The sequence below is a fragment of the Misgurnus anguillicaudatus genome, chromosome 18 (genome assembly GCF_027580225.2).
Source record: "Misgurnus anguillicaudatus chromosome 18, ASM2758022v2, whole genome shotgun sequence".
Classification (NCBI taxonomy): Eukaryota; Metazoa; Chordata; class Actinopteri; order Cypriniformes; family Cobitidae; genus Misgurnus; species Misgurnus anguillicaudatus.
In genome coordinates, this window is record NC_073354.2 from 25,532,111 (window position 1) to 25,558,134 (window position 26,024).

Genomic DNA, 26,024 nt, shown 5'->3' on the forward strand with positions numbered 1-26,024 from the left:
GGTATGCGGCCCGACTCCCTTTTCCAAAGTGTTTTAAAAAAATAATGCACCCCGTCTTTAATGGTTGGTTAAGCATATATACATACAGTACAGTATATCAACAATATTGTAAACCTGTGCAGCTTAGCCCATCTGCTGTCCTCCTGAAGCCCCGCCCACAACGCATTACACAGCGATATGAGCCAATGGTGTTCTCACAATCTTGTCCTTCATGACACATGTGCCCACCCAGTGAACACTCATCGATATCTATGATAAAAGATAGCAAGAGTTGATCAGAAATTTAATTTACGTTAAAGGGATAGTTCACCCAAAAATGAAAATTCTGTCATCATTTATTTACTCTAATGTTGTTACAAACCTGTATGGATTTCTTTGTTCTGATGACCACAATGGAAGATATTTGGAGGAATGATCAGAAGCCCCATTGACTTCCATAGTATTCTTTTATCCTACTATGGAAGTCAATGGGGCCTCTGATTGGTTTGTTTACAAACATTCCTCGAAATATCTTCCTTCCATGTTCATCAAATCAAAAAAATGTATACAGGTTTGTAACAACATGAGAGTGAGTAAATGATGACAAAATAATTTTTTTGGGTGAACTGTCCCTTTAATAATATTAAAATCATTCTTGCATGTGTTGCGGTGTGTCGGACCCTGGCACGTCTTGCCGTCGGCCGATATGGTGAGTCCTCTGGGACAGGAACAGTAGTATGTGCCTATAGCATTGTGGCAGGTGTGTGAGCAGGGATTTCCCTCCTCACACTCATTTTCATCTGCATCAGTAAAATAAAAAAACAGAAGCACAGAATTTCATTGGTTAATAAACTCTGTACATTAAAACAAAAAGATCTGTAATAAGCAATCAATAATGTCTGACTGTACCTGCACAGTATGGACCTGCTGGGTCCAGTTGAAAACCACTGGGACACTGATTACTGCGCTCTCCTGAAGAAGAAAATTAGTTTTAATTAGAAAAAAATCATGCATTTAGATGATTATATAATATAGTTTACTTAAAATTGGCCAAAAATATATTCACTGATAAATCATGCATTGCTAAAATAGAAAAATTATTGTTTGTGTATCGTACCTTTAGTAATGGTGGCATGGATGGAAAACTCCAGTCTCTCCTCTAGGGGGTGGTACAGAGCGCTAATGGCTGAGGCGTGAAGAGTCTCCACCAGGTAGGGCATTTTACCTCTGGAGGGGCTATAGGTGATGGTGTGGTTCCAGGAGTAAGGCACACTCACCCTGTCTATACTGAACATACGTGTGGACAGAGCATACAGCTGTCCAGCACCAGTCTGGATGTAGTCTTCTGTATAGTCCTGGAGTAAAATAATTAAATATACTGTTGTGATTGAAAGTGTGTAATACAATAATTAATATACATACGCAATTCCATGTAGGTTCACTAGAAGCACTTTATATCAAATTTCCAAGTATATTTTCATAACATATGTATGCAAACTACTTGTTGAGCATCTACCTTGAGGCTGATGTCTGCATTGGGGGGCAGCTGCAGGATGTGTCCGTTTACTACAATGTCCAGCAGAAGAGCTCCATCCGTGTCCAGTCCTCGCGCCACATGGGTCATTCTGAGAATCTCACCTGTAGTCAAGACAATTTAACAAAGACACTGAGGAACATATTTAGTTTTAAAAGGTTTCTACACTTGGGTCGGGTGATTCCTCTTACCTGTGGCAAACTCCACCTGAGTCTCTCGTCTGAAGACACCATCTGTGAGAGTGAAGCCATTGACAGCCTCACCCAGCTCCTGCGCTGTAGTCCAGTAGATGGGGTTAAGGATGGAGATCAACTTCCTCATAGCAGGACCTTGATGTTGAAGAGCAGAACATACATACGCACAAACTAGAATTAGGCCCTAAGGGAGAAAAACTCTATAGCTTTATTTTTTACTGTGGTATACTATATTACTAAACAAAATGCTTAAATTTCCATGCTGGTTTGTGCAAGTCTAGTTGGTGGAGCTTTTAGGCAACTAAACAATGGATATGTTAATAAATGCTGTACATTCATTTTGTCTTATTAAATATAGCAGTGAGCAGAAACTTACCCAGACTCCTAGGAATATTAGTGATGGTGGCTTGTATAGTTCTCCCTCCAGTGGAACTGCTAGAGATGGTGGCGTTGAGGATGGCGATGCCGAACTCCATGTCATTAATATTCCCAATGATACTTCCTCTGGCTGTCTGAGGGCCACCTTAAAATGAAAGGTTGAAACGTTTAACTCAACTCATTTCTTAAGTAGATACCCAAAGGCACTGGTAGATCATAACCATTAGCAGAGTTTGGGGGGGCAGAGCCAGTTATGATTTTCCTGAGCTATGAATGAAATAAAAATAATATAATTCATATTCCCCCCCCCCCAAGCTCAAATGCAAAACTCTCCCTATGATCATAACCAAATGCTTAATGTAAAACAAGGTCCTGATGACAGACAATATACTTTAAGTAAAATGTACCTGGACATGGCTGTATGTTACATCTGGATAACTGGGTGGAGTCTCCTGGACAGGGGCGACCGTTGTTGATAGGTGACGGATTGTTACAGAGTCTGACACGTGTCCGTTCTCCACTTCCACAGGATGCTGAACATTCACTCCATGACTCCCATGAACCCCACTTACCGTCAACTTAATACGTATACACACAAAGCAAAGACAAATATAAATAAAACGTGTAAAATGGTTATTAAACAAAAACTTTAATGACACAGTATTTATCAATCTTTCAAGCTGTTGTAATCATAATCTCTAATGTACTATAAATAACATCTCTAGAATTTACATATAGGATTCACTGCATGAGTGTATGCTTGTGAATGAGTGCTGTACCAGGGCAGCTAGGCGTGTTGCACTTTTGGATTTGTGCGTCTGATCCAGTACACGCTCTGCCTCCGTTTGCCGGTCTTGGATTGTCACATGTTCTGTAGCGACGCATCTGACCGCCGTTACAGGTCCTGCTACAGCTCCCCCAGCTGTTCCATGGACCCCAGTTACCATGTACTATTAGAGAGAGTTAATTTTTTTCTTATTGCTACACGCATTAAACTAGTGTGTGTCTGTGTATAATAGAGTTGTGTTTACTCACTGGGACAGGGTTCATTGTTGCAGAAATCAATGTGTATGCCATTTCCCTCACATTGCCGTCCCCCATGTTGGGGGGCGGGGTTGGCACACATACGCGTCCTTTGTCTGGAACCACCTCCGCAAGAAACGCTACATGCCCCCCAGCTTACCCATGATGACCACTTTCCATCCACTGTTGAAGAGTGGAAAAAGATTAAGCCAGTGTTGTTTTTTTGATTGTTTCTAGAGCGTAACTACACTTAAAAAAATAACACGCTGGATTTACTTAAAAAATTACAATATAGTGCGCCATTTTTGCATCCACTTTTTTAAGTAAGTTTTACGTGAAATTTAAAGCAATAGCAATTTTTTAAAGTAAGTTTTAAATGGAATTTTAAGCAATTTGAGCAGTTGCAATTTTTTGTAAGTTTATCATGGAATTTTAAGCAATTGCAAAAAGTTTTACATGGAATTTAAAGCAATTTAAGCAATTGCAATTTTTTAAGTAAAAGTTTTACATGTAGTTTTAAGCAATTGCAATTTTTTAAGTAAAAGTTTTGTATGGAATTTTAAGCAATTTAAGCAATTGCAATTTTTTAAGTAAAAGTTTTACATGTAATTTTAAGCAATTTAAGCAAGTGCAATATTTTAAGTACAAGTTTTATATGGAATTTTAAGCAATTTAAGCAATTGCAATTTTTTAAGTAAAAGTTTTACATGGAATTTTAAGCAATTTAAACAATTGCAATTTTTTAAGTAAAAGTTTTACATGGAATTTTAAGCAATTGCAATTTTTAAGTAAGTTTTACATGGAATTTTAAGCAATTTAAGCAATTGCAATTTATTAAGTACAAGTTTTATATGGAATGTTAAGCAATTACAATTTTTAAGTAAGTTTTACATGGAATTTTAAGCAATTTAAGCAATTGCAATTTTTTAAGTAAAAGTTTTACATGGAATTTTAAGCAATTGCAATTTTTAAGTAAGTTTTACATGGAATTTTAAGCAATTTAAGCAATTGCAATTTTTTAAGTAAAAGTTTTACATGGAATTTTAAGCAATTGCAATTTTTAAGTAAGTTTTACATGGAATTTTAAGCAATTTAAGCAATTGCAATTTTTTAAGTACAAGTTTTATAGAGGGGTTGCAAGTTTACAAACATTGCAGGGTGCGCGCGCATCCAGGAGGCAGAAAGCCCGATTGGTGAGCTGATCCGCTACTGCAACAACCTTAATTATTGAAGCGTTCTTTATTGTTTGTATATAAATAAGACTTGATTTTAGTTGTATCTGTTTTTCTGTCTTTATTTTTGCAGTGTTACTGTGATACATGTATGAATTACAATGTTATAATTATTATGCTAGTAACGTGATAGTCGCATCTACTGGTATGTTAACATCAGGCACCCAGCACTGACTCTGTTGGTACTATTTTCCACGCAACAACTCATTGGCATTTTGACTTACAGACACCGCTACTAGCATACAACACAATGCACTTCTCGTCTTTCTGCCTCTCGGTTGCGCGCGCAACCAGTTAGTGACGTCGCCGTGCAACCCGTCTATATGGAATTTTAAGCAATTTAAGCAATTGCACTTTTTTAAGTAAAAGTTTTACATGGAATTTTAAGCAATTGCAATTTTTAAGTAAGTTTTATATGTAATTTTAAGCAATTTAAGCAATTGCACTTTTTTAAGTAAAAGTTTTACATGGAATTTTAAGTAAATTAAGCAATTGCAATATTTTAAGTAAAAGTTTTACATGGAATTTTAAGCAATTACAATTTTTAAGTAAGTTTTACATGGAATTTTAAGCAATTTAAGCAACTGCAATTTTTAAGTAAATTTTACATTGAATTTTAAGCAATTTAGGTTAAAAATTTGCTTTTTTAAGCAATTACGTAAAATTCCATGTGAAACTTACTTAAAAAGTGTAGTGGGGCATTGGGTTAGCAGCTCAAAGGTTGTGAGATTATCACCAGAAAGCTTACCAGGACAGTTCCTCTCATTGCACATTTGTGTCTGACTGTCTAGTCCTTCACAGGATGGTCCTTCAAATGAAGGCGGAGGGTTGTTGCACAGTCGAAATCTTGTCTGCATTCCTTTGCCACACGTTTCGCTACAAGGGCTCCATGGCAACCAGGTACCCCAGTTTCCAGCCACTGACAGATAAGAAGGCTGTCAGACTGACACATACCAACATGCATATGCAGCATACAGTAAGCCTAATTCACTCACCTGGGCATGGCTTTATATTACACATGATGGCCTCCACTGCTTTGCCCTCACAGGCTCTGCCCCCATGTTGGGCATGAGGGTTACTACAGGTGCGCACTCTAGTCCTGTTACCTTGACCACAGGTACGAGAGCATTCTTCCCAGGGAGACCATTCTGACCAATTACCATCCACTGTAAGACAAAGAGGGATAAATCCATAAATAAAAGGTTAGGGAGATTAACTACTAATCATTGTTTTCTGGAGCATTTTAGATTTTTTCATCATAAATACTTGCAATATTTTCATTAGAGTAATCTACAGTTTCACAAAAAATTGCTTTACTTAGTCAAAATCAGCATGCAAATTTACCTGGGCAAGGTTTGCCTTTACAGCTGCGTGATTCTGCTGCTCCCCCAGTGCAGTGGCGCCCCCCATTAGCAGGAAGTGGGTTATTGCATTGTCTCAGTCTCCTCTGAACTCCTGTGCCACAGGAAACACTGCAGGCTCCCCACTCCATCCATTCAGAGTAACCTCCATGCACTGTAAAACACACAAAATTGTGTCCCCTATTTTAATGAAGTGACATCATGAATGTCTGAATACTGGCTAAAAGAGTAAAAGTTCAGTTTAGCTTACCGCGCACTGTAAGGGACACACGCACCAGCACAGAACCCAACAGATTTCGGGCTACACACTCATACTCTGCTGTGTCCTCTTTCTGAGCGCCACTGATCCGCAGAGAACCATTATTTAGGACGGTGATGCGGTCGTTACCCAGTAGGGGACGCCCCTGACGGGACCACTCGATAACAGGAATGGGCTCCCCCTCTGCCTGGCAGTTAAGCATCACTGTGAAACCTGCATCTACTACTGTCTCCACTGGTTCTACAGTGATGGTTGGAGAACCTACAGTACAACGCTGATGTTATTCATATTATTTTTATTGTTTGTATGTTTTTATTTATCGTGAGAGTATTCTGTGATGACAAAGTTTAAGTGTTGTCAATGTTTGATATTTCTGGGCATGTGTTTTTTAGACTCTTACTTTGTAAAGTCAATGTGACTGTTCTTTCGACCACACCTGCGTCATTTGTGGCCACGCACATGTAATTTCCAGCATCTTCACTCTGTAAGAGTTCAATACAAACAATGCATTTCATATTCATAGATAAACTCTTTTTTCAGTGGAACATGATTTGCTTTGGGACATTGCAAAAATGGAAAAATGCATTTTAATATTGCAGCTGTTGTGTTTTTGTACCACTGTGCCGTAGATGGCTAGAGATCCATTGTCAAGCTGTCGTATACGGTTGGTGATCTGCACACTAATGCCCTTTTTGCTCCAGCGGATGGTGGGCAGAGGGTCACCTCGCACCTCACAGTTAAGTATGGCGTTCCCTCCCAGAGGCTCAATGCGGTTTGAATGAACATCTCCATCTATTATGGGTGGTTCTGAAGATGGATGGAGCAGACGTTCAGGTTCTTAGAAGTTACAGGCACACGTGGACTTAGTCATATACTTACTTAACCCTCAAATGGTCCTCGTTTCCTGTTTACACTACTGACCCTTGGGTTTTATACGACTCCAAAATTGTTAGAAAAATATAGATTTTCAATAATACAAATAATAAATATCTTTTTTTGTTTACTTCTCATCTATATAATAAAGCTGTGTTTTGAGAGATTTGAAGTACTTTTGTACCCTTTTACCACAAAAATCCTCAACTACACCATTAGCTTTCAGGTCACACAAATCACTTAAATGATTATCTAAATTTAATTTAAATAGTTTCTGGATATTAATCTAGCTGTTAGGTGTAGAATTCCACCTTTTGCTGGTTAGAGATAAAACTAAAGGAATTACCTTTTAGGAAAGAAATAGCTTTGATCAGCAGAGGGCCATAGAGACCCATTCATTTTACTGGATATGGCCAACTGCTCACATCACTACTTTAGTTTATTTTTTGTAGTTTTTGATGCATTTTGAAATGTCTGTTTTTACAAAATGCCACAGAAATTGAATTGAATGTAAGTGTGTTTGTGTGTGCATGCATGTGTGAGAGAGAGTGTGTGCGTGAGAGAGAGAGAGACAGAGAGAGATGTGTTTGTGTGAGCATGTGTTTTTACATTACATTTGTGCACAAGTACCAGGCATTAATTTCTATGTGAAAATGTTCTGATTTATGCTGGATTTATTCTTTTTTTTTTTGACAAATGGAAAAAAGTAAAATATTTTGCATTTCCCATTCATTTTCAATTGGGGTCATACTGTAGCCTGGCTCCGCCCTCCTACGTGCTTCCGCTTAATTTTCATTTCGCTTCAGTACTACGTCTGGGACTGTTGTATAGAGTTTCGTTTTCTCCTGCAAAAATCTGCAGGTCCAATCAGCGAACAGAGTGGGGTGGCTAAGAATGATGACGTTGAGGTCGTGCGTCAGTTTGAGTTGTAGTTTAGTAATGGAAGCGGAGAAAGACGTGAGAAATGCTATTCGGTCCGTTATTGCAAAACTGCTGAATATACAGAAGTTAAAGCCGGAGCAAGAAGCACCAGGTTTTCTAAGTTTTGTTGGTCTGATTATTCATACTTGTTGTTTCAGGCCGGTTTCGGGCAGATCCTGAGTGACTCTGGGCAGATCCAATAGTTTTAAACTTAAACAAAGGACCCTCCTCAACCGAAGTAACGACAAATTCAATGAATGTACGAGAGTCTGGTTGGATCAGGCTAGTCATACTGACCCCGAAGACCAGATTAATCAAAAATGTTTTTTACATACTTTCAGAACAACCGAATTAAGCCCAGTTTTTGTGTATGTATAGAATAATTAAGAAAAGTCACAAAATGTTATATCTCTGAAATAAAGGGAACCACTTTTTTTAACTAATGAAATGTCGATTGGGGTTATATACATCCCAAGGACTAATTGAGGGTTAAGTAAGACATATACTGTAACAGAAATCCAGATGTTCACCTTTAACATAGACAAATCCCAGAGATTTGATGGATCCTACGTTGTTCTCAGCAACACAGGAATAAGTGCCCGAATCATCTTTATTCACGCGCTCAATCACCAGCTCACTGTAGCCATTACCAGGATCATACTGGACTGTGGGAAGAATAAAAGTAAACCTGTTTTACATTATCCATAATCCTGTAAAGAAATCAAACTAAAGCAGCAGTGACAGGTCTCCCTACCTTTTCTGTGCTCTCAAATTACTTAAATATTTGCTTATATTCTATCTACTATGCAATAAGGTAAAATTGTTTTTATACTAATAACTGCTCTCTGTATGTATGAACAAAGTGATGATGATCTGTACCAGGGATGATATTGTTGTTGAATGCCCATGTGATCTTTGGAGAAGGGATGCCAAGAACCCCGCAGGTCAACATGAGACGCTCTCCTTTGTTGAGCGCCACATCTCCCAGGAGCTCAGTGAAGACTGGATGTGTATGAACAGACAGACTAATGGTACGACTGTCCTGCCCTACTGAGTTGGTGCCGACACATGTGTAACTCCCAGAATCCTCAGGCTATATACATAGTGAGATGCATTAGGAAACTGCCATGATATTTGTACAAATTTTGATTGGTATTGAATAAATAAAGTCTGACCTGTGCAGCGTCTATGAGAAGCTCTCCTGTAGGCAGGATTGTGTATTCTCCAGTAGTGTCCATGAGTGGTATGTCATCTTTCTCCCAACTGATGGTAGGCTGAGGGACACCCTCTGCCAAACAGGTCAGCAGAGCTTGAGTGTTCTCCACTACAGTCAATTCTGACTCTCCACTGCGTATGGACGGAGGGACTGAGGGGGGGGGGTATTATTACTCATTTAAACCATATGTGACCCTGTCTGTAAAATCCAGGCTTAAGTCTCATAATTTAGTGTTTTAGAAGTTTGATGACTTCAATCTTTGACCTTACTCAGTCAATATTAGATATATCGAGATTATATTTTCCCAGAATTTCTTTCACAGACTGGGTCACATATAGCTTATTAAATCCACTATTTTTATTTTTAGTGTTTTTCAAATGTTATACTAAATTACACAGAATTTTAATACTGATCCATTTATTCATCCAAGATTGCTCTTACTCACTTTGTACAGTGAGGCTCATCTCCAGACTGATGCTTCCAGCCACATTAGCAGCGGTGCAGGTATATCTGCCTGTGTCTCCAGGCTGAGCGAAGGCGATCTGCAGCGCCCCTGTGCTCAAAACCCGCTGTCGCACCGACTCACTCAACGGCTGCCCGTCCTTATACCAGGTGATAGAGGGCGTGGGGAAACCCTCTGAGTTGCACTGCAAAGTCACAGATCCATCTAGTGCTACAGTATAGGCTTTGATGTAAGATGTGATAACAGGCGGCACTGCAGAAGAAAAATAACACAGTACTTAAAGCTAAGAGAAAAGCAGATGACATTTAAAGTCCAAATCAACCATAAGGTGAAAAAAAAACAGAATTTGACTTAAGATATCTTGATGAGATATTATGTAATGGTTCTGCTCGACCCGCTCTGGGTGAGATTCAAACTGGCGACCAAGGAGGCATAGGAGACGGGTAAGATTACAATCATGCTAAAAGCCATGGGTCTCATTCACTAAGAATGCATCTGCACAAATTTGTTCGTTAACTTACAAATCATGATTCAACAAAAACTTTCATACTAAAATTTGTTAAATGTTTGCAAAAATGTAAGAACAAGTTAGACCACACATGCGCAATAATCATGAACAAGGAAAAAGAACCCTATAATATATATCTGTGTTATATATTTTATCCTTGTTCATGATTTTTGCGTATGTGTGGTCTAAGTTGTTCTTACATTTTTGCATACATTTAAAAAAAAATTTTGTACGAAAGTTTTTGTTGAATCATGATTTGTAAGTTAAAACATCCGTACGCACATTTTACGAACAAATTGTGCGTACGCATGCTTAGTGAATGAGACCCATTGCCCTTTGGATTTCATTTTAAAAATATTTATTATAATATTTTTAAAAATATATTATTATACACATACATATACATACATACATACATATATACATATATATTATTTTATTGTTAAAATATAACTATATTATAAATACTGTATATATGACTATATACCTGGTGTTTTCAACCTTTTTGTGAGCAAGGGCTACCACAATGAATAAAACATTCTGGAGGGCTACTTTTTTATCCTTTTTTTAGTCTACTCAAAAAAAATTACTTGCTGATTTTATTTTATTTTGTTTTATCATTGTTTAAAATGTTAACATACATAAAAGAAGCCAAGCTAATATAAAAAATATGTAATAAATAAATATTAAAATTGAGGCTATTTATAGAATGTGCCTTGGAGACCACTGATACTATATATTTTATATAGAACATAATATTACTGTGACATCAATATAAAGGAATGACATAACACTTGTGAGTCACTAGAGACATTTAACTGTAACTCTAAGCACATCTAATGCGAGTCTAACCTTGCACTCTCAGTTTGGTTTTTCCAAGTGCAGTGCCTGCTGGATTCTGAGCCACACACATGTAGGTTCCTGAATCTTCCACTTTAGCTTTGGAGATCTGTAGACCACCATTGGGAAGCACCGTTAAACCTCCTCCTAATGAAGGAAGGCAATAAGTTAATGTCTACTATCCTCATTAAGTTCACATTAAATGTTTTTGGAACCAGATATACATATACTGTATAACTACATATAACCTCCGTGCTAGTTTTTGCTTTCACCTGTGGTAAAGATGTTGATGCCCTCTTTCTGCCAAGTGATTGTTGGGCGAGGGGAGCCTGTTGCTCTGCAGGGCAGAGTCACATGGTTGTTCAGGATTACATCCAGTGTTGAGGGGTGTGATTGTATCGCTGGTGGATCTGAAAGATGGGCCGCAACACATTTGTTTTTCATATTAATGTCCAAATTGTATTCTTTGTCATTCTGCATGTGCTGTCTCTTACCGTGTACTGTTAGCTGAACGTGTCGGTGGGCGGTGCCAGCAGCATTTTTGGCCATACAAGAGTAATGGCCTGAGTGACTGAGTTGTGCGGCGGTGATCTCGAGAGGACCTGTAAGAGAACAGGGAAAGGTAAAAGAACATTTAGATGCAGAACACTTTAATAGTTACATTTAAAAAATATATATATTTCACAGAACCTGATGGCAATATTGTATATCCCTCTCCATTGCTGGACAATCTTAATCCATCTTTGCTCCAGTATAAAGTGGGGTGAGGTACACCAGATGCGGTACAGCCAAGAACCACCGGGGACAGTCTGCTCACAACAAGCTCTGTAGCCTCATCAGCAATAGAGGGCGGAACTGAAAAAACAAACAAACAAACAAAAGCTCCCCCTGAAACTCACAATCTTTAATACGGATGGCACATATATGTTAGTAGAAAATTTACCATGAACAGTCAGCTGAATGGCTCTGCTCTCCTGTCCTGCCTCATTGGATACAACACACTCGTACAATGCTGTGTCATCAAGTGTAGGTGCTATAATGACCAGAGACCCTGAAGAAAGCAGCCTGAGGATATAAAGTATTATAAACTGATTAACTAGGTACCATTGTTCATTGAAGCTCAAGTCTCTTTGTCTGTACTGTAAAAGTCAACATGAAATGTAATTGAAAAAAATTTCCAACACTTTTGGAATGACTTTCCTATTTGGCTAATGTCCTGTCCATCCTTTTAGCCCCTCACCTTTGGTATGAAAAGCTCATTTTTCTTGCTTCAATCAATTATGGGATGATAAAATCAATTCACTATATTTAAATCGAATGAAAAAAATGGCCACATGGAAAAATGACACATTACAAAAGTAGTTTCATGTTGACTTTAAGTATCAGGCTCATGTTGTGATCCAAACTGTAATGGATACTTTGGTTGGTGATACAGTGAGAGGTGATAAGAGGAGAGGGAGGAAACCTGGCTGAACCTGTACATATTCTGGTTCTGGTCAGTGTTAAGGGCTTGAGAGTTTTGGGTCCAGCTGACGGAGGGCTTGGGGATGCCGGTGGCCTCACAGGAAAGTGTTGTTTGGACATTCACCATCACAGTGATGTTAGTGGGACCCTCGGCGATGGAGGGCGGCACTGAAATAAGAGTTTCTTTTTATTTTAATAATTTGTTAAAGCATGTTTACTATACACTTACATAAAGGATTATTAGGAACACCATACTAATACTGTGTTTGACCCCCTTTCGCCTTCAAAACAGGCTTAATTCTATATGGCATTGATTTAACAAGGTGCTGAAAGCATTCGTTAGAAATGTTGGCCCATATTGATAGGATAGCATCTTGCAGTTGATGGAGATTTGTGGGATGCACATCCACCACATCCCAAAGATGCTCTATTGGGTTGAGATCTGGTGACTGTCGGGGCCATTTTAGTACAGTGAACTCATTGTCATGTTCAAAAAAAACAATTTGAAATAATTCGAGCTTTGTGATATGGTGCATTATCCTGCTGGAAGTAGACATCAGAGGATGGGTACATGGTGGTTATAAAGGGATAGACACGGCCAGAAACAATGCCCAGGCAGGCCGCGGCACCCAAACAATGCCCAACTGGCACCAAAGGGCCCAAAGTCCGCCAAGAAAAAATCCCCCACACCATCACACCACCACCATCACCAGCCCGCACAGTGGCAACAAGGCACGACGGATCCATGTTCTCATTCTGTTTACGACAAATTCTGACTCTACCATCTAAATGTCTCAACAGAAATCAAGACTCATCAGACCAGGCAACATATTTGTAGTGGAGATGAGTGGTACCCGGTGGTCTTCTGCTGTTGTAGCCCATCCGCCTCAAGGTTGTGCGTGTTGTGGCTTCTCAAATGCTTTGCTGCATACCTAGGTTGTAACGAGTGGTTATTTCAGTCAAAGTTGCTCTTCTATCAGCTTGAATCAGTCGGCTCATTCTCCTCTGACCTCTGGCATCAACAAGGCATTTTCGCCCACAGGACTGCCGCATACTGGATGTTTTTCCCTTTTCACACCATTCTTTGTAAACCTTAGAAATGGTTATGCAGGAAAATCCCAGTAACTGAGCAGATTGTGAAATACTCAGACTAGCCATGCCACACTCAAAATTGCTTAAATCACCTTTCTTTCCCATTCTGACATTCAGTTTGCAGTTCAGGAGATTGTCTTGACCAGGACCACACCCCTAAATGCATTAAAGCAACTGCCATGTGATTGGTTGATTAGATAATTGTATTAATGAAAAATTAAACAGGTGTTCCTAATAATCCTTTAGGTGAGTGTATGTTAGCAGTAACAGGAAATGTTAATTTGGGAGACTGTCCATTTAGGAGCACCTTGAAAACCAAAAATTTTATTCATCAGATAACAATCTCCTAATGGTAAAAATTAATAGTGAAAATAAAAAATATATAATTCTGATTTAAAAAGACCCCTAAAATTTTCCCTACTTATGTACAAAACAAAAACAATATTTCAGAGACTCACCATAAACCTGCAGATCTACTCTTTTACGCTCTGTGCCTGCCTGATTAGTAGCCATGCACATGTAGCGGCCTGTATCAGTCACTTTAGCCGAAAAGATCCGAAGAGAGCCATCCACATCAAACCTGTACCTTAACAAGTAACACACACAAGGGGGATGTTATGAACTGAATCAAGAGCTGAACTACTATAGACAGCTGTGTGATACTGACCTGGGGTTGTTTCCTGCCAGGATGGACCCATGTTTCCTCCAGGTGATGCGTGGAGCAGGTACTCCATTCACCACACACTCCAGCACAATTTCTTTATTAACATGAACCGACACAGACTGAGGACCATCTTTAATTGTGGGAGGAACTGCAAATAGACAAGCACATTAAACCAGTTGCATATATTATTAGGTATATCATATAACTAGTAAGTCACAACAGCAGTATTGTAAACATCTTTTACCATTAACACTAAGGTTGAAGTGTCGTCTGGTTTCTCCAGCAACATTGCTAGCCACACAGGTGTACTGGGCACCATCTCCCAGCTCTGCATTATTTATCTGCAGGTATCGGCCATTAGATAAGACACGCACACGTGGAGACACCTGAAGAAAGATGACAAAAGCTGTTAAATTGCAAAGACATCACTAGCTGGTTGGCACAGGAAGTCTCATTTTCTATCACTGAGAGTTTAACTCTTCACCCACCACTGACGAGTTATCTCGTCAATTAAGAGAAAACATTTGCATGAAAACCGTGTTCCTGATAAGGTTTTATGGTTATCCGCAATACTGCGATTATCTACTAGATGGCGCACTTACCCAATTTATAAAAAATATTAATAAAAAAATTATTTATTCATTTTACAATCTGTGTATGTTTTGATAATAGTTCTAAATCTGATCTCTAATGTTGGGTTCACACCAGAAGCGTTTAACGCCCCATTCAGACAGACAGCGACCAGCAGTAGCAGAGCGACATGATCTCATTCAATTCAATGGAAACCTGGCAACTTCCGGCAAAACGAACCAAAGTGACCGTTGGCGACCGTATGGGCGTGTCCAGCAATGCGAGAAAGTTCAGAAAAGTTTAACTTTATGCAAATGTTGAGCGAATTTCGGGAGCGAGTACCAATGAGAACGAAGCAGTAGCATTCACGTCATCCTTCTCTCGTCAGTTACTGGAGTGGATGGTACTCATTTATTTATGACAACCAGGTTTAAACATGCCTCATTGAAAGAAACGGGCAACACACAGCGATAATGTCGCTGGCTGTCTGAACGAGGGGTGAGGCGTCAAATTCACGTCTACCGCGCGTAGTTGGACGCTTGAACATTTTGAGTGTACTCGCTTCATTCTCGCGTGAAAGCTGCCGTGTGAAATTCTAGTTATCGAGACATTCGCGCGGAAATTCGCGTCATGGGAGGGGCTTCTGCGACTCCGCTCGCTTCCTGTAATCATGTTACTAGTAGAGCAAGCTCCTGATTGGTTAACGCGGCGTGTTTTTCTGCCAAGGTTAAAATTTTTCCACTCGCGCATTTCCCACGGCAACGCTCAATTCGCGGCATGAGGTGGAATCGCGTCTACCGCGCCGCGCTAAATGCCTCATTTGCGCCGTGAGACCTCCAGACACGCGTCAACGCGTCTTTACATTGACTTAACATTGAAATCACTTGCGCTTGACGCCTCAAATGCAACTGGTCTGAATACAGCATAACAAAATACCTTCACAAAAATGCAATTATTTCAGCTTTTTCCTAAAAAAAAAATATTTTTGAAGAAAAATACCCATATTTCAGAGCTATATTTAAAAATATAGGTCGGATTAAATTTTATTTCCATTTGTTTGTTTGTTTGTTTGAAAGCAGAGGGTCTGTTCTTTCATTTGATATATTGTATGTTTATATATTTTAGAAGAACATTTTCCTGGAAGGCATTATGTGAAAATCACAAAAAATGTTGGCGGGCAACTTATGGTAATGGACTGCATTTATATAGCGCTTTTAACAGACCTATGGCCATTCAAAACGCTTTACAGCCTGAAAAAAAAAGGCTGCCGGGGAATGAGTTAAGAGTGAAAAGTAATTTATTGTTAGACAAATATACTGGAAAAAAGAAACAATAATTCGAAATAATAATGATTATTAAATATCCATGTTGTTGAATACCTTCAGAGGTGCTCCATCTTTAAGCCAGCTGAGTGCTGGAGGTGGAACTGCATCTGATTTACACTCAAGGGTCACCTGTCTGTTTTTCAAGACAGACACGTCCTGCACACCACCTTCTCCAGCAATGTTGGGTGGAACTGTTGACAAATTGACATTACTTGCCATTATTACTTAAAATTTTCTTGAAATTATAGAAAACTATTATTTTCAATTGATACCCACCATGTACTCTGACAAGAAACTCTTTATCATCATCTCCAGCAGGGCTGGAGGCCAAACAGGTGTATCGTCCAGTGTTCTCCACCTGCACGTGTTTGTAAATGTGTGCAGGTTAGCAAAAATAGGTTGACACATGGAAGATAACATTGGTTCACAGAAGGTTTTAATTATATATAGTATATTATCCTCGATATGTTGCGCATCGCTTTGGATACAAGCTTCTGCAAAATGCAATAATGTAAATGAAACAGGAATCTTGTTTTAGGAAATCAGTCTTTTTCCGGGAAAATGAATGAAGAAATAAATCATCATGTGAGATGCTTATACACGATGCCTACAGAATCCTACTGTCTACATTATATCTTTATCCTTTAAGTCATCTGTTTTACCTGAGCCGAAGCAATTCTGAGCACCTCTCCATCTCTCAGGAGTCTAATGCTGTCTGTCTGAGGCAGTGGCCGGCCATCCTTCAGCCAGGTGAGAGTAGGTACAGGTATGCCATCGGCCTCACATACCAGCTCTAAGATATGATTCACCACCACAGAGACCTCAGTGGGTGCACCAGAACCGTTTATCTGTGGTGGGTCTGGGAAAGGCAATTGATGTCATAAAAAGTTTGTTGATGTCATAAAAAAGTGCAAATACTGTGATTTTGTTGTACTTTCTCTCACCCAGTACTTTAAGGCTGAAGTGGCGGCTTGCATCTCCAGCCTGGTTACGTGCAGTGCAGGTGTAGCGTCCAGTGTGGTTGACTTTTGCGAGGGAAATCCGCAAGGTGGCGTTTTGGTTGAAGAGTGACAGGTGGGAGTCTTTAGGCAACGCTGCACCGTTTCTCAGCCATGTAATGGTGGGGCTGGGTGTCCCATCTGCGATGCAGGTGAAAGTGGCTGTATTTCCTTTCACGATTGTCACTTCCTCTGTGCTGCCTGCTCCGTCCAAACTAGGAGGAACTAGTGCCATGTTACAGGAAATTAGTTTGCATTAATATAGTATATATAGTATATATAGTCAATGTTCACAGTAGGAATCTTTGGAATTATACATGTACACACTGCAAAAGATATGAAATTTAAGTGATTTTGTGCATAAAACAAGCCAAAAAATCTGTCAATGGGGTAAGGAATTTTTTCTTGAATTTAGTGTTTTAGAAAAATGTTCAAGATTTTTTTGCTTACCCCATTGGCAGATTTTTTGCTTGTTTTAGCACAAAATCACTTAAATTTCATATTTTTGTTCTAAAAACTAGACTTATTTTCTTGGGTCGTTTTGCTCATCAAGAAAAAGCATCTTAATTTAAGATTTTTTTTAATATTTTTACTGAAAACAAGACAAAAATACTAAGAATTTTTTTTCAGTAAAAATATCAAAAAATTCTTAAATTAAGATGCTTTTTCTTGATGAGCAAAACAACCCAAGAAAATAAATCTAGCATTTACACCAAAAATATGAAATTTAAGTGATTTTGTGCTAAAACAAGCAAAGAAATCTGCCAATGGGGTAAGCAAAAAAAAAATCTTGAACATTTTTCTTAAACACTAAATTCAAGAAAAATTCAAGAAAAATTTGCTTACCCCATTAGCAGATTTTTTTTTCTTGTTTTATGCACAAAATCACTTAAATTTTATATTTTTGGTCTAAAAACTAGACTTATTTTCTTGGGTTGTTTTGCTCATCCCGAAAAAGCATCTTAATTTAAGAATTTTTAGATATTTTTACTGAAAATCAGACAAAACACTAAGAACATTTTTTCTTGAAAATCATTTTCTTGAAAATCATTTTTTGCAATGCAGTAAAAGATAATGCACAGAATCAACATGAAACCGGTTTATTTTCAAACCCAATCAGCTGACTGTACATTAACCTGCTTATTACCAAGAGCTGTGTAATAAAGATAAATTAACTTACCATACATCTGTAGATTGTAGTATTTGTTGTCCACTCCAGCTCTATTTGAGGCTACACAAGTATATGTGCCTCCATCCGAAACCTGTGCACGAGCAATGCTAAAATAGAAAATGACAATCAGACATCATATTCAGATGCAAGGCATGCGGTAACACGACTCAGCTATCAGTTTCATTCACCTGACATCATGTTTTGAACATGTGGGATCTCTTACCGAAGCACCTGGCCTGCAGACAACAGTCGGATCTGTGAGGACACTGGCAACGGCAGACCGTTCTTCAGCCAGTTGAGCTGCGGAGGTGGAGAACCAATGGCTACACATTCCATATTTACTGGGCTGTCCAGCACCGCGGTCAGTTCCTTGGCTGCAGGCCCGTTCCCTTGGATCAGAGGAGGAACTGCAAACAGGCACGGAGCTATCAAATGTCTGGGAAAAGACTATGTTTGGCTCTGGATTCATTCTGGAGTTTGTAACAAAATGAGAAATGTTTTGCTCTCTTCAAGCAAAGAGCCCTGTAGAGAACTCGATTGTTAAGGTTTGTACTATTTTGGGGTCAAAATCCTTAAATGTTAGCATTTTAATAATGTAATTGCAAAATAATGTAAATTTTGATCTGATGCTTACAAGACAATAAAGACAGTTCTCAATTCCAACACACTTTCATCTATGTTAGCCAGCTAGAAAACCTGGCCTTGGTCACAAGTTAAAAAGCTTTCACAACCTTATACACTTCATGCCGACCATTGCAGCCTTCTTATTGTTGATTGATCGAAACTCACCATAGACATTTAAGTTAAATATTCTGTCTTCCTCTCCAGCCTGATTGGTGGCCACACATGTGTATTTTCCACTGTCGGATGTATGGAGTGCTGTCACAGTTAGTGTGCTGCCGTCAGGACTGATTCTGGAAAAAGTGAGCTTATGTTTACTTGTGTTAATAAGTAATATTACCACATTATGCATTATGAAAGGTTTTGCCAATGCTCTCACTTGATGTTACTCTGGGCAGTTCTGCTAAGTGTCTTCCCATCCTTCAGCCACTGGATCTCAGGAGTTGGGGTCCCTTCGGCACGGCACATCAGCTGGATGCTGTCGTTCAGCAGAACGCTCATTTCATTTGGTAACTCTGATCCTGAGATGATTGGTGGGACTGAGGAACGCACAAACATGGTACATTAGCCTAGTCAGGTAACAGCTGCTACAAAGCTTACTTTATAATGATGTTACATCTTATTTAAATGCATCCTCAACTAAAACACCATCTTTGTTTTATGCTGTACAGTACAATATATCAATCTAAATACAGTGCATACTAAATCACATAAATGTAACCATAGATATGTATAAAGGCTAGATGTGTTAAGGCGGAGTCTCTAACGTCATCACCTGGCGGCCATCTTACCACAGGCAGCTCGCTCACTCGTAGCATTGAGTTTTAATGTTGCATGTACTTTTAAATGATCATAACTTGCTAAATTTTCGACAAATTTTCAAACGGTTTGGTTTCTTACAAACGTTATTAACGTGGCTATAATTCTGGATGCTTTAACATGTTTCATGATTTTTTTTGTTTTAGTATAAGTATGCAGTGTCATAGGTACATCTTTGACATTTATAACAAACCAAATCATTTGAAATCGGTAGAAAATTAAGCAAGTTATGATCATTTAAAAGTTCCTGCACCACTAACTCAATGCTACGAGTGAGCGAGCTGCCTGGGGTAAGATGGCCGCCAAATGCAGACGCTCCACTCAATTGGCCAGCAGCGCGGGCGAGACATCTAGCCTTTATAAATATCTATGAATGTAACCATGTAAATGTGAAATTTTTATTGATGAAAAAGTGACGAGTGTGCTGATTGGTTGCCAGGTTGTTTGGTTGTTAACCTTGTATAGTAAGATGATAGTTTTTGCGGGCCTTGCCCTCCACATTGGATGCCACACAGGTGTAAGTGCCACTGTCGGATAACTGTGAGCGGGCAATCTGCAGCTTACTGCCCCCAGACAGAATGTGCATCTCAAGAGACTCGGAATTCTCTAAAAAAAGAAAATATAAACAAAAGCATACACTGAATATTAAAGGTGATATGAATCCAGAGTGATTCCCAGCATACGACAGGCTCAAGCACTCCATGCGATCCTGTACAGTAAGAAGTATAGAGGAAAAAATTATCTTACCGATAACTCGTCCGTTCTTTAGCCAGGTGAGGGAAGGTGGAGGGATCCCTATGGCATCACAGGCAAAGGTGACGGGATTACTGATGGTTTCTGTCACACGCTCCACTGCTGGGCCATCCAGTCGGGGGGGAACTACATATACAATCATATTGTAAAATCAGCTTTAAAGGGGACATATCATGAAAATCTGACTTTTTCCATATTAAAGTGCTATAATTGGGTCCCCATTGCTTCTATCAACCCAGAAAATGTGTAAAAGATCAACCCAGTAACTTAGCTTTGGTAAACCATTCTCTGCAAGTATGTGGAAAAATAGGTAATTGAAATTTGTCTCCCCTTGTGATGTCAGAAGGGGATAATACTGCCCCTAATCTGCACTATCCAACCACGGCACTGACATTTAGTGCAGAGATCAGCTCATCTGCATTTAAAAGGAGACACCCAAAAACGGCACATTTCATATGTGCACTCTGGGGACACCAAAGATTTATTTTACATCTTAAAAAAGTCTTGTGAAATGTCCCCTGTATATCAATTTGGTAAGTAATATTGTCAATTTTTTGAAAATCTAATTGTCTATTTGTGGGTAATTGTTTAAATTGCAGTTTATATTTAGTTTCTTACCATGGATGTTAACATGGAAGTTCTTGTCCACTTGACCTGCTACATTTGTGGCCTTACAGACATACTGGCCTGTATCTGATAACTGAGAGAGAGAGAGAATAAAGAGAAAGGGAGTGGTAGAGCAAATTTATTTATTTATTTTAAAAAACAATAGTGCTTTGTAATTTTGAATACTCAAATCACTAAATCCAAAGCCAACATCTGTCCATCTGCTCTTTCACACACAAACACGCACCTCGGTCTCTTTTAGTTCCAGCATCTGTCCGTCAGCCAGTATGCGCAGGTTGGCAGTTTCAGTAACCGTCCGTCCGTTCTTGTACCATGTGATGATGGGAGGAGGTACAGCATTAGATTCACACTCCAGAGTGATGGATTTACCTACCCGCACATTTAATACCACAGGAACATCTCCGCCGCTGTGTCTGATACTGGGGGGAACTAAAGAGATCAGTAATGTATGTCACTATCTTGCTTACAAGATTTGGATTTTACCACTTGCTATATGAAAGTGAAGTTACAACAGTACAATGTCTAACCTTTATGCTGTCAACTTTTATCAAACAGCAAAAAAAATATTATTTTATATTTTAATAAATCTTTCTTTAGGTTCACACTAGAAAAGGCACACACTGACCATATACTGTAAGATAAATGAGTTTTTGGGCTTCTCCTGCTGGGTTGATGGCCGCACAACTGTAAGTCCCACCATCAGACATCTTTGCCTTCAGTATCTGGAGAGTACGACCACCTAAAGAGAGAACACAGTAATAGGTGGACTGGAGGACAGGTGACTTATTGTACAGGTATGTGTAATATAGCTTATACAGTATGCAGTGTAGACTATTGAGTCTCTATATAATGTAAGTGTATGAGTATGTACCTGGCATTATGAGTGTGTTAGCACCTGCTTGCACAGGTCTTCTGTCTTTGAACCAGCTGAGAATGGGAGGTGGCAGTCCAGTTGCCTCACAGCTCAGAGCTATGAAGTTATTTACCACCACGGTCACATTCTCTTCTCTGGCACCCACAATGGTTGGAGTCACTGTCAAAATTAACAAAGACAACCATGATGTCACCTGCTATAAATTCACATTTCATTAAATCAGCATTTCACATTTTTAAAAAAGCATAAATAAAATTGATTCAAACTCATACAAATGTATACCATAAATATACTGTAAAACACTGTGGATTAGAGTTTTTACCAAATGCATTTATGCAAACGCACACTGCAAAAAATGACTTTCTTACTTAGTTTTTTTTGTCTTGTTTTCAGTAAAAATATCTACAAATTCTTAAATTAAAATTTATTTTCTTGATGAGCAAAATGACCTAGGAAAATAAGTCTAGTTTTTAGAAAAAATATACAAACTTTAAGTAAATTAGTGCTTAAAACAAGCAAAAACAATCTGCCAATGGAATAAGAAAAATGTTCTAGAAATAGTTTACTTTTTTCATAAACACTTAATTCAAGAACATTTTTCATATTCCATTGGCAGATTTTTTTTGCTCGTTTTAAGCACAAATTGTCTTACATTTTATATTTCATATTGACTTATTTTTCTAGGTAATTTTGCTCATCAAGAAAATACATCTTAATTTAAGCATTTTTAGATATTTTTCCTAAAAAACAAGACAAAAATACAAGAAACTTTTTTGCAGTGCAAAGAAACACAAGCCTCTATGATTATCACACTGCAAAAAATGATTTTCAAGAAAAAAAATTCTTAGTATTTTTGTCTTGTTTCCAGTAAAAATATCTAAAAATTCTTTAATTAAGATTCTTTTTCTTGATGAGCAAAACGACCCAAGAAAATAAGTCTAGTTTTTAGACCAAAAATATCAAATTTAAGTGATTTTGTGCATAAAACAAGCAAAAAATCTGCCAATGGGGTAAGCAATTTTTTCTTGAATTTAGTGTTTAAGAAAAATGTTCAAGATTTTTTTTCTTACCCCATTGGCAGATTTTTTTTGCTTGTTTTATGCACAAAATCACTAAAATTTGATATTTGTGGTCTAAAATATTTTTTTGCAGTTTTTAAACTTGAATACAAGAGTAAACAGGTTTTAAGATAAACTTACCATGCACATGAAGATTGAAATATTTCTCAGCTGTTCCAGCTAAGTTCTGAGCCACACACACATAACGGCCAGTATCTGTCACCTGTGCGTTCAAAATCTGTACACACACATTCAAACAGATGCCAATCACTATGAAGTACATTTTCTTTATAATAATAAAACATGAATAGTTTCCATGTAAAAGGTTTCTGTCACACACCTGCAGTGTCCTGCCATTGGACAGAAGTTTGTGTGTGCTGTCTGAAGGGACGGGTTGACTGTCTTTAATCCAGCTGATTTTAGGGGTAGGGTTTCCATCCACCTGGCATTCAAGTAATGTGGTCTTGTTAACCAGCACTGTAACTTCCTTGGGCAGGTCACCATCAGCACCACGAATTGATGGGGGTACTATCAAAATCCAAGAAAATACATACAATTTAAAGGGGACATATCATGAAAATCTGGCTTTTCCATGTTTAAGTGCTATAATTGGGTCCCCAGGGCTTCTATCAACCTAGAAAATGTGAAAAAGGTCGAACCAGTACCTTAGTTTTGGTAAACCATTCTTTGCAAGCATGTGAAAAAAATAGGTCATTGAAATTTGGCTCCCCTTGTGATGTCAGGGGATAATATCACCCCTTAATCTGCACTATCCAACCACGGCACTGCCATTTAGTGAAGAGATCAACTCATTTGCATTCAAAAAGGACGCACCCCAAAACGACACATTTTTGCTCACACCTACAAAATGAAAACTTTAACATGGTATAATAAATTACCTATATGGTATTTTTAGCTAGAACTTCACATAGGCACTCTGAGGACACCAAAGATTTATTTGACATCTTAAAAAAGTCTTGTGGAATCTCCCCTTTAAACACCTTAAACATGTTTGTATAATCAGGGAATTTTTTACCCAATTTTTTTATGCCTGAAAACGTAATTTTAAATTCAGGTTAAACCTACCCAATACCCTGACATCATATTGGATTGAGTCTTCTCCAGCCTCATTCACAGCTACACAGGTGTATCTCCCAGAATCCTCTTCTTGGGCCCGAGGGATCTGAAGGACCCTTCCACCTGTGTGAGAAATGAGAAATACAGTAATAACCATGCAAATTATTACAAAAAGAGGCACAGTATCACAAACAGCATAGTATTAGTGTATCAATAATATATTTTGCAATGCCATATAAACAATGTAACTAATCAAAGCTTATTACCAGGCAGAATGAGTACTTTATCATTGGAGGACAGCAGGTGTCCATCTTTGTACCAGGTGAGCACTGGAGGTGGGACAGCATTGGTCTCACAATATAGTGAGATGTGATTATTAAGAATCACATCCCTCACATCTCCATTATAACCAGGGCCAGAACCAGAGTCACCAGAGCCTCGGAAACTGGGGGGAACTGAGAAACAGACACGTTTTAAGCATCACACACTTCAAAAAATGATTTTCAAGATAAAAAATTATTAGTATTTTTGTCTTGTTTTCAGTAAAAGAAAAACGTAAATTCTTAAATTAAGATGCTTTTTCTTGATGAGCAAAACGACCCAAGAAAATAAGTCTAGTTTTTAGACCAAAAATATGAAATTAAGTGATTTTGTGCATAAAACAAGCAAAAAAATCTGCCAATGGGGTAAGCAAATTTTTCTTGACTTTTTCTTGAATTTAGTGTTTAAGAAAAATTTTCAAGATTTCTTTGCTTACCCCATTGGCAGATTTTTTGGCTTGTTTTATGCACAAAATCACTTAAATTTGATATTTTTGGTCATCAAGAAAAAGCATCCTTATTTAAGAATTTTTAGATATTTTTACTGAAAATCAGACAAAAATACTAAGAAACTTTTTTCTTGAAAATAATTTTTTTGCAGTGCAGTTAGAAAAACTTTGAATAATGATACAAAATAGCTCAAAATAAGATACTCTGATTCTGGCAGAAGGTTTATTGCTTACTGACAGGATCCATTCACCCAATAAAAGTTACATAAACCAGCCACTAAGGGGAGACATCTTCCTTAAATTAGATCTGCTTCATTAAACCAGACAGGATTTTGTTTCACAACAATTATGCACCTTACTTATGAAAGACACGTTTCAGATGATCTTATAAATTGACATGGATGGCCATTATGTCATTCTGTCAAACTAAAATTTATTGAATTCTGAATTCCGATTGTGTTTAGATGAAAGAAGAAAATGAAATTCCTCACTACGGATCAAACTTGTTCACCTTGTATATTTACATCAAAGTCCTTCTCATCCTCTCCGGCGATGTTGGTGGCAAGGCAGGTGTAGCGGCCTGTATCGGACACCTGAGTGTGTTTAATCTGAGCTATACGACCGTTAGCCGTGACAGTAATGCGCCCATCTGCTTTGAGTATCTGCAAAATGAGAAACAAAGTGAAAATTCAACAACCCAGAGTCAATGTACCACATAACAGAAATATGTTTTGTGTTTCTCACCTGTCCATCCTTATACCACACTAAGGTAGGTGTTGGGACAGCCTGAGCTTCACACTCCAGTGTAAGGGTGTTATTAACCTTAATTTTTACTTCTTTAGGGGACAGACCCTCTCCTGGAATGTCATTTTTATTGATAACTGGAGGGACTGCAGAAAGGGAACATATACAAACAGATGCAGAGAATTAACATGTGTATGACACATACTGTACACAGGTGGCGATGTTGTCATAGCAGTAGTTTAGCTCTCTCACACACCAAAAACTTTGACTTCGTAGTTCTTAAGTGTCTCTCCAGCTTCATTAGTCGCCACACAAGTATATCTCCCAGCATCCTCTTCTTTAGCATTCAGGATCTGTAAAGTACGGCCACCTGAAAACAGACAAATTTTCTGATTTTGCTGCAGGTCTCTCTTTAAAGGATTAGTCTATTTTCTTAAAAAAAAATCTGTGACCTTTTGACGTAATGACGTATTTTGTGAGGTTGCGCTGGCGTGTCACAGGACTGGAGGAATACGATAAGATTTAAAAGTGCTTTTTTCCTTGCCAAAAATGACAATCGTTTCACTAGATAAGACCCTTATGCCTAGTTTGAGATCGTTTAGAGTCCTTCGAAACTG

General features: G+C 38.4%; 1 protein-coding gene across 2 annotated transcripts in view; it reads right to left on the minus strand.

Moving 5' to 3' along the window:
* Positions 1–26,024, minus strand: part of hmcn1 (hemicentin 1) — a 107,825-nt gene that overhangs the window by 5,588 nt on the left and 76,213 nt on the right. For both annotated transcript variants that reach the window (XM_055185788.2, XM_055185786.2), the window contains exons 51-100: positions 25,664–25,777; positions 25,408–25,553; positions 25,175–25,325; positions 24,161–24,349; positions 23,904–24,017; positions 23,158–23,345; positions 22,959–23,055; positions 21,757–21,918; positions 21,511–21,624; positions 21,112–21,314; positions 20,877–20,958; positions 20,253–20,384; positions 19,962–20,111; positions 19,066–19,225; positions 18,855–18,979; positions 18,289–18,472; positions 18,075–18,172; positions 16,841–17,119; positions 16,559–16,755; positions 16,173–16,254; positions 15,951–16,087; positions 14,246–14,387; positions 14,005–14,149; positions 13,796–13,923; positions 12,257–12,413; positions 11,725–11,846; positions 11,472–11,636; positions 11,276–11,383; positions 11,054–11,191; positions 10,794–10,928; positions 9,416–9,685; positions 8,930–9,120; positions 8,634–8,847; positions 8,285–8,419; positions 6,577–6,767; positions 6,361–6,442; positions 5,952–6,221; positions 5,685–5,855; positions 5,336–5,506; positions 5,089–5,259; positions 3,121–3,291; positions 2,865–3,035; positions 2,493–2,663; positions 2,084–2,230; positions 1,705–1,842; positions 1,496–1,617; positions 1,097–1,334; positions 889–951; positions 660–779; positions 115–249 (exon numbers count right to left, since the gene is read on the minus strand). In XM_055185788.2, coding sequence (XP_055041763.2) covers positions 115–249; positions 660–779; positions 889–951; positions 1,097–1,334; positions 1,496–1,617; positions 1,705–1,842; positions 2,084–2,230; positions 2,493–2,663; positions 2,865–3,035; positions 3,121–3,291; positions 5,089–5,259; positions 5,336–5,506; positions 5,685–5,855; positions 5,952–6,221; positions 6,361–6,442; positions 6,577–6,767; positions 8,285–8,419; positions 8,634–8,847; positions 8,930–9,120; positions 9,416–9,685; positions 10,794–10,928; positions 11,054–11,191; positions 11,276–11,383; positions 11,472–11,636; positions 11,725–11,846; positions 12,257–12,413; positions 13,796–13,923; positions 14,005–14,149; positions 14,246–14,387; positions 15,951–16,087; positions 16,173–16,254; positions 16,559–16,755; positions 16,841–17,119; positions 18,075–18,172; positions 18,289–18,472; positions 18,855–18,979; positions 19,066–19,225; positions 19,962–20,111; positions 20,253–20,384; positions 20,877–20,958; positions 21,112–21,314; positions 21,511–21,624; positions 21,757–21,918; positions 22,959–23,055; positions 23,158–23,345; positions 23,904–24,017; positions 24,161–24,349; positions 25,175–25,325; positions 25,408–25,553; positions 25,664–25,777 — 7,686 coding nt within the window. The remainder of the gene's footprint in view (positions 1–114; positions 250–659; positions 780–888; positions 952–1,096; positions 1,335–1,495; positions 1,618–1,704; positions 1,843–2,083; positions 2,231–2,492; positions 2,664–2,864; positions 3,036–3,120; positions 3,292–5,088; positions 5,260–5,335; positions 5,507–5,684; positions 5,856–5,951; positions 6,222–6,360; positions 6,443–6,576; positions 6,768–8,284; positions 8,420–8,633; positions 8,848–8,929; positions 9,121–9,415; positions 9,686–10,793; positions 10,929–11,053; positions 11,192–11,275; positions 11,384–11,471; positions 11,637–11,724; positions 11,847–12,256; positions 12,414–13,795; positions 13,924–14,004; positions 14,150–14,245; positions 14,388–15,950; positions 16,088–16,172; positions 16,255–16,558; positions 16,756–16,840; positions 17,120–18,074; positions 18,173–18,288; positions 18,473–18,854; positions 18,980–19,065; positions 19,226–19,961; positions 20,112–20,252; positions 20,385–20,876; positions 20,959–21,111; positions 21,315–21,510; positions 21,625–21,756; positions 21,919–22,958; positions 23,056–23,157; positions 23,346–23,903; positions 24,018–24,160; positions 24,350–25,174; positions 25,326–25,407; positions 25,554–25,663; positions 25,778–26,024) is intronic.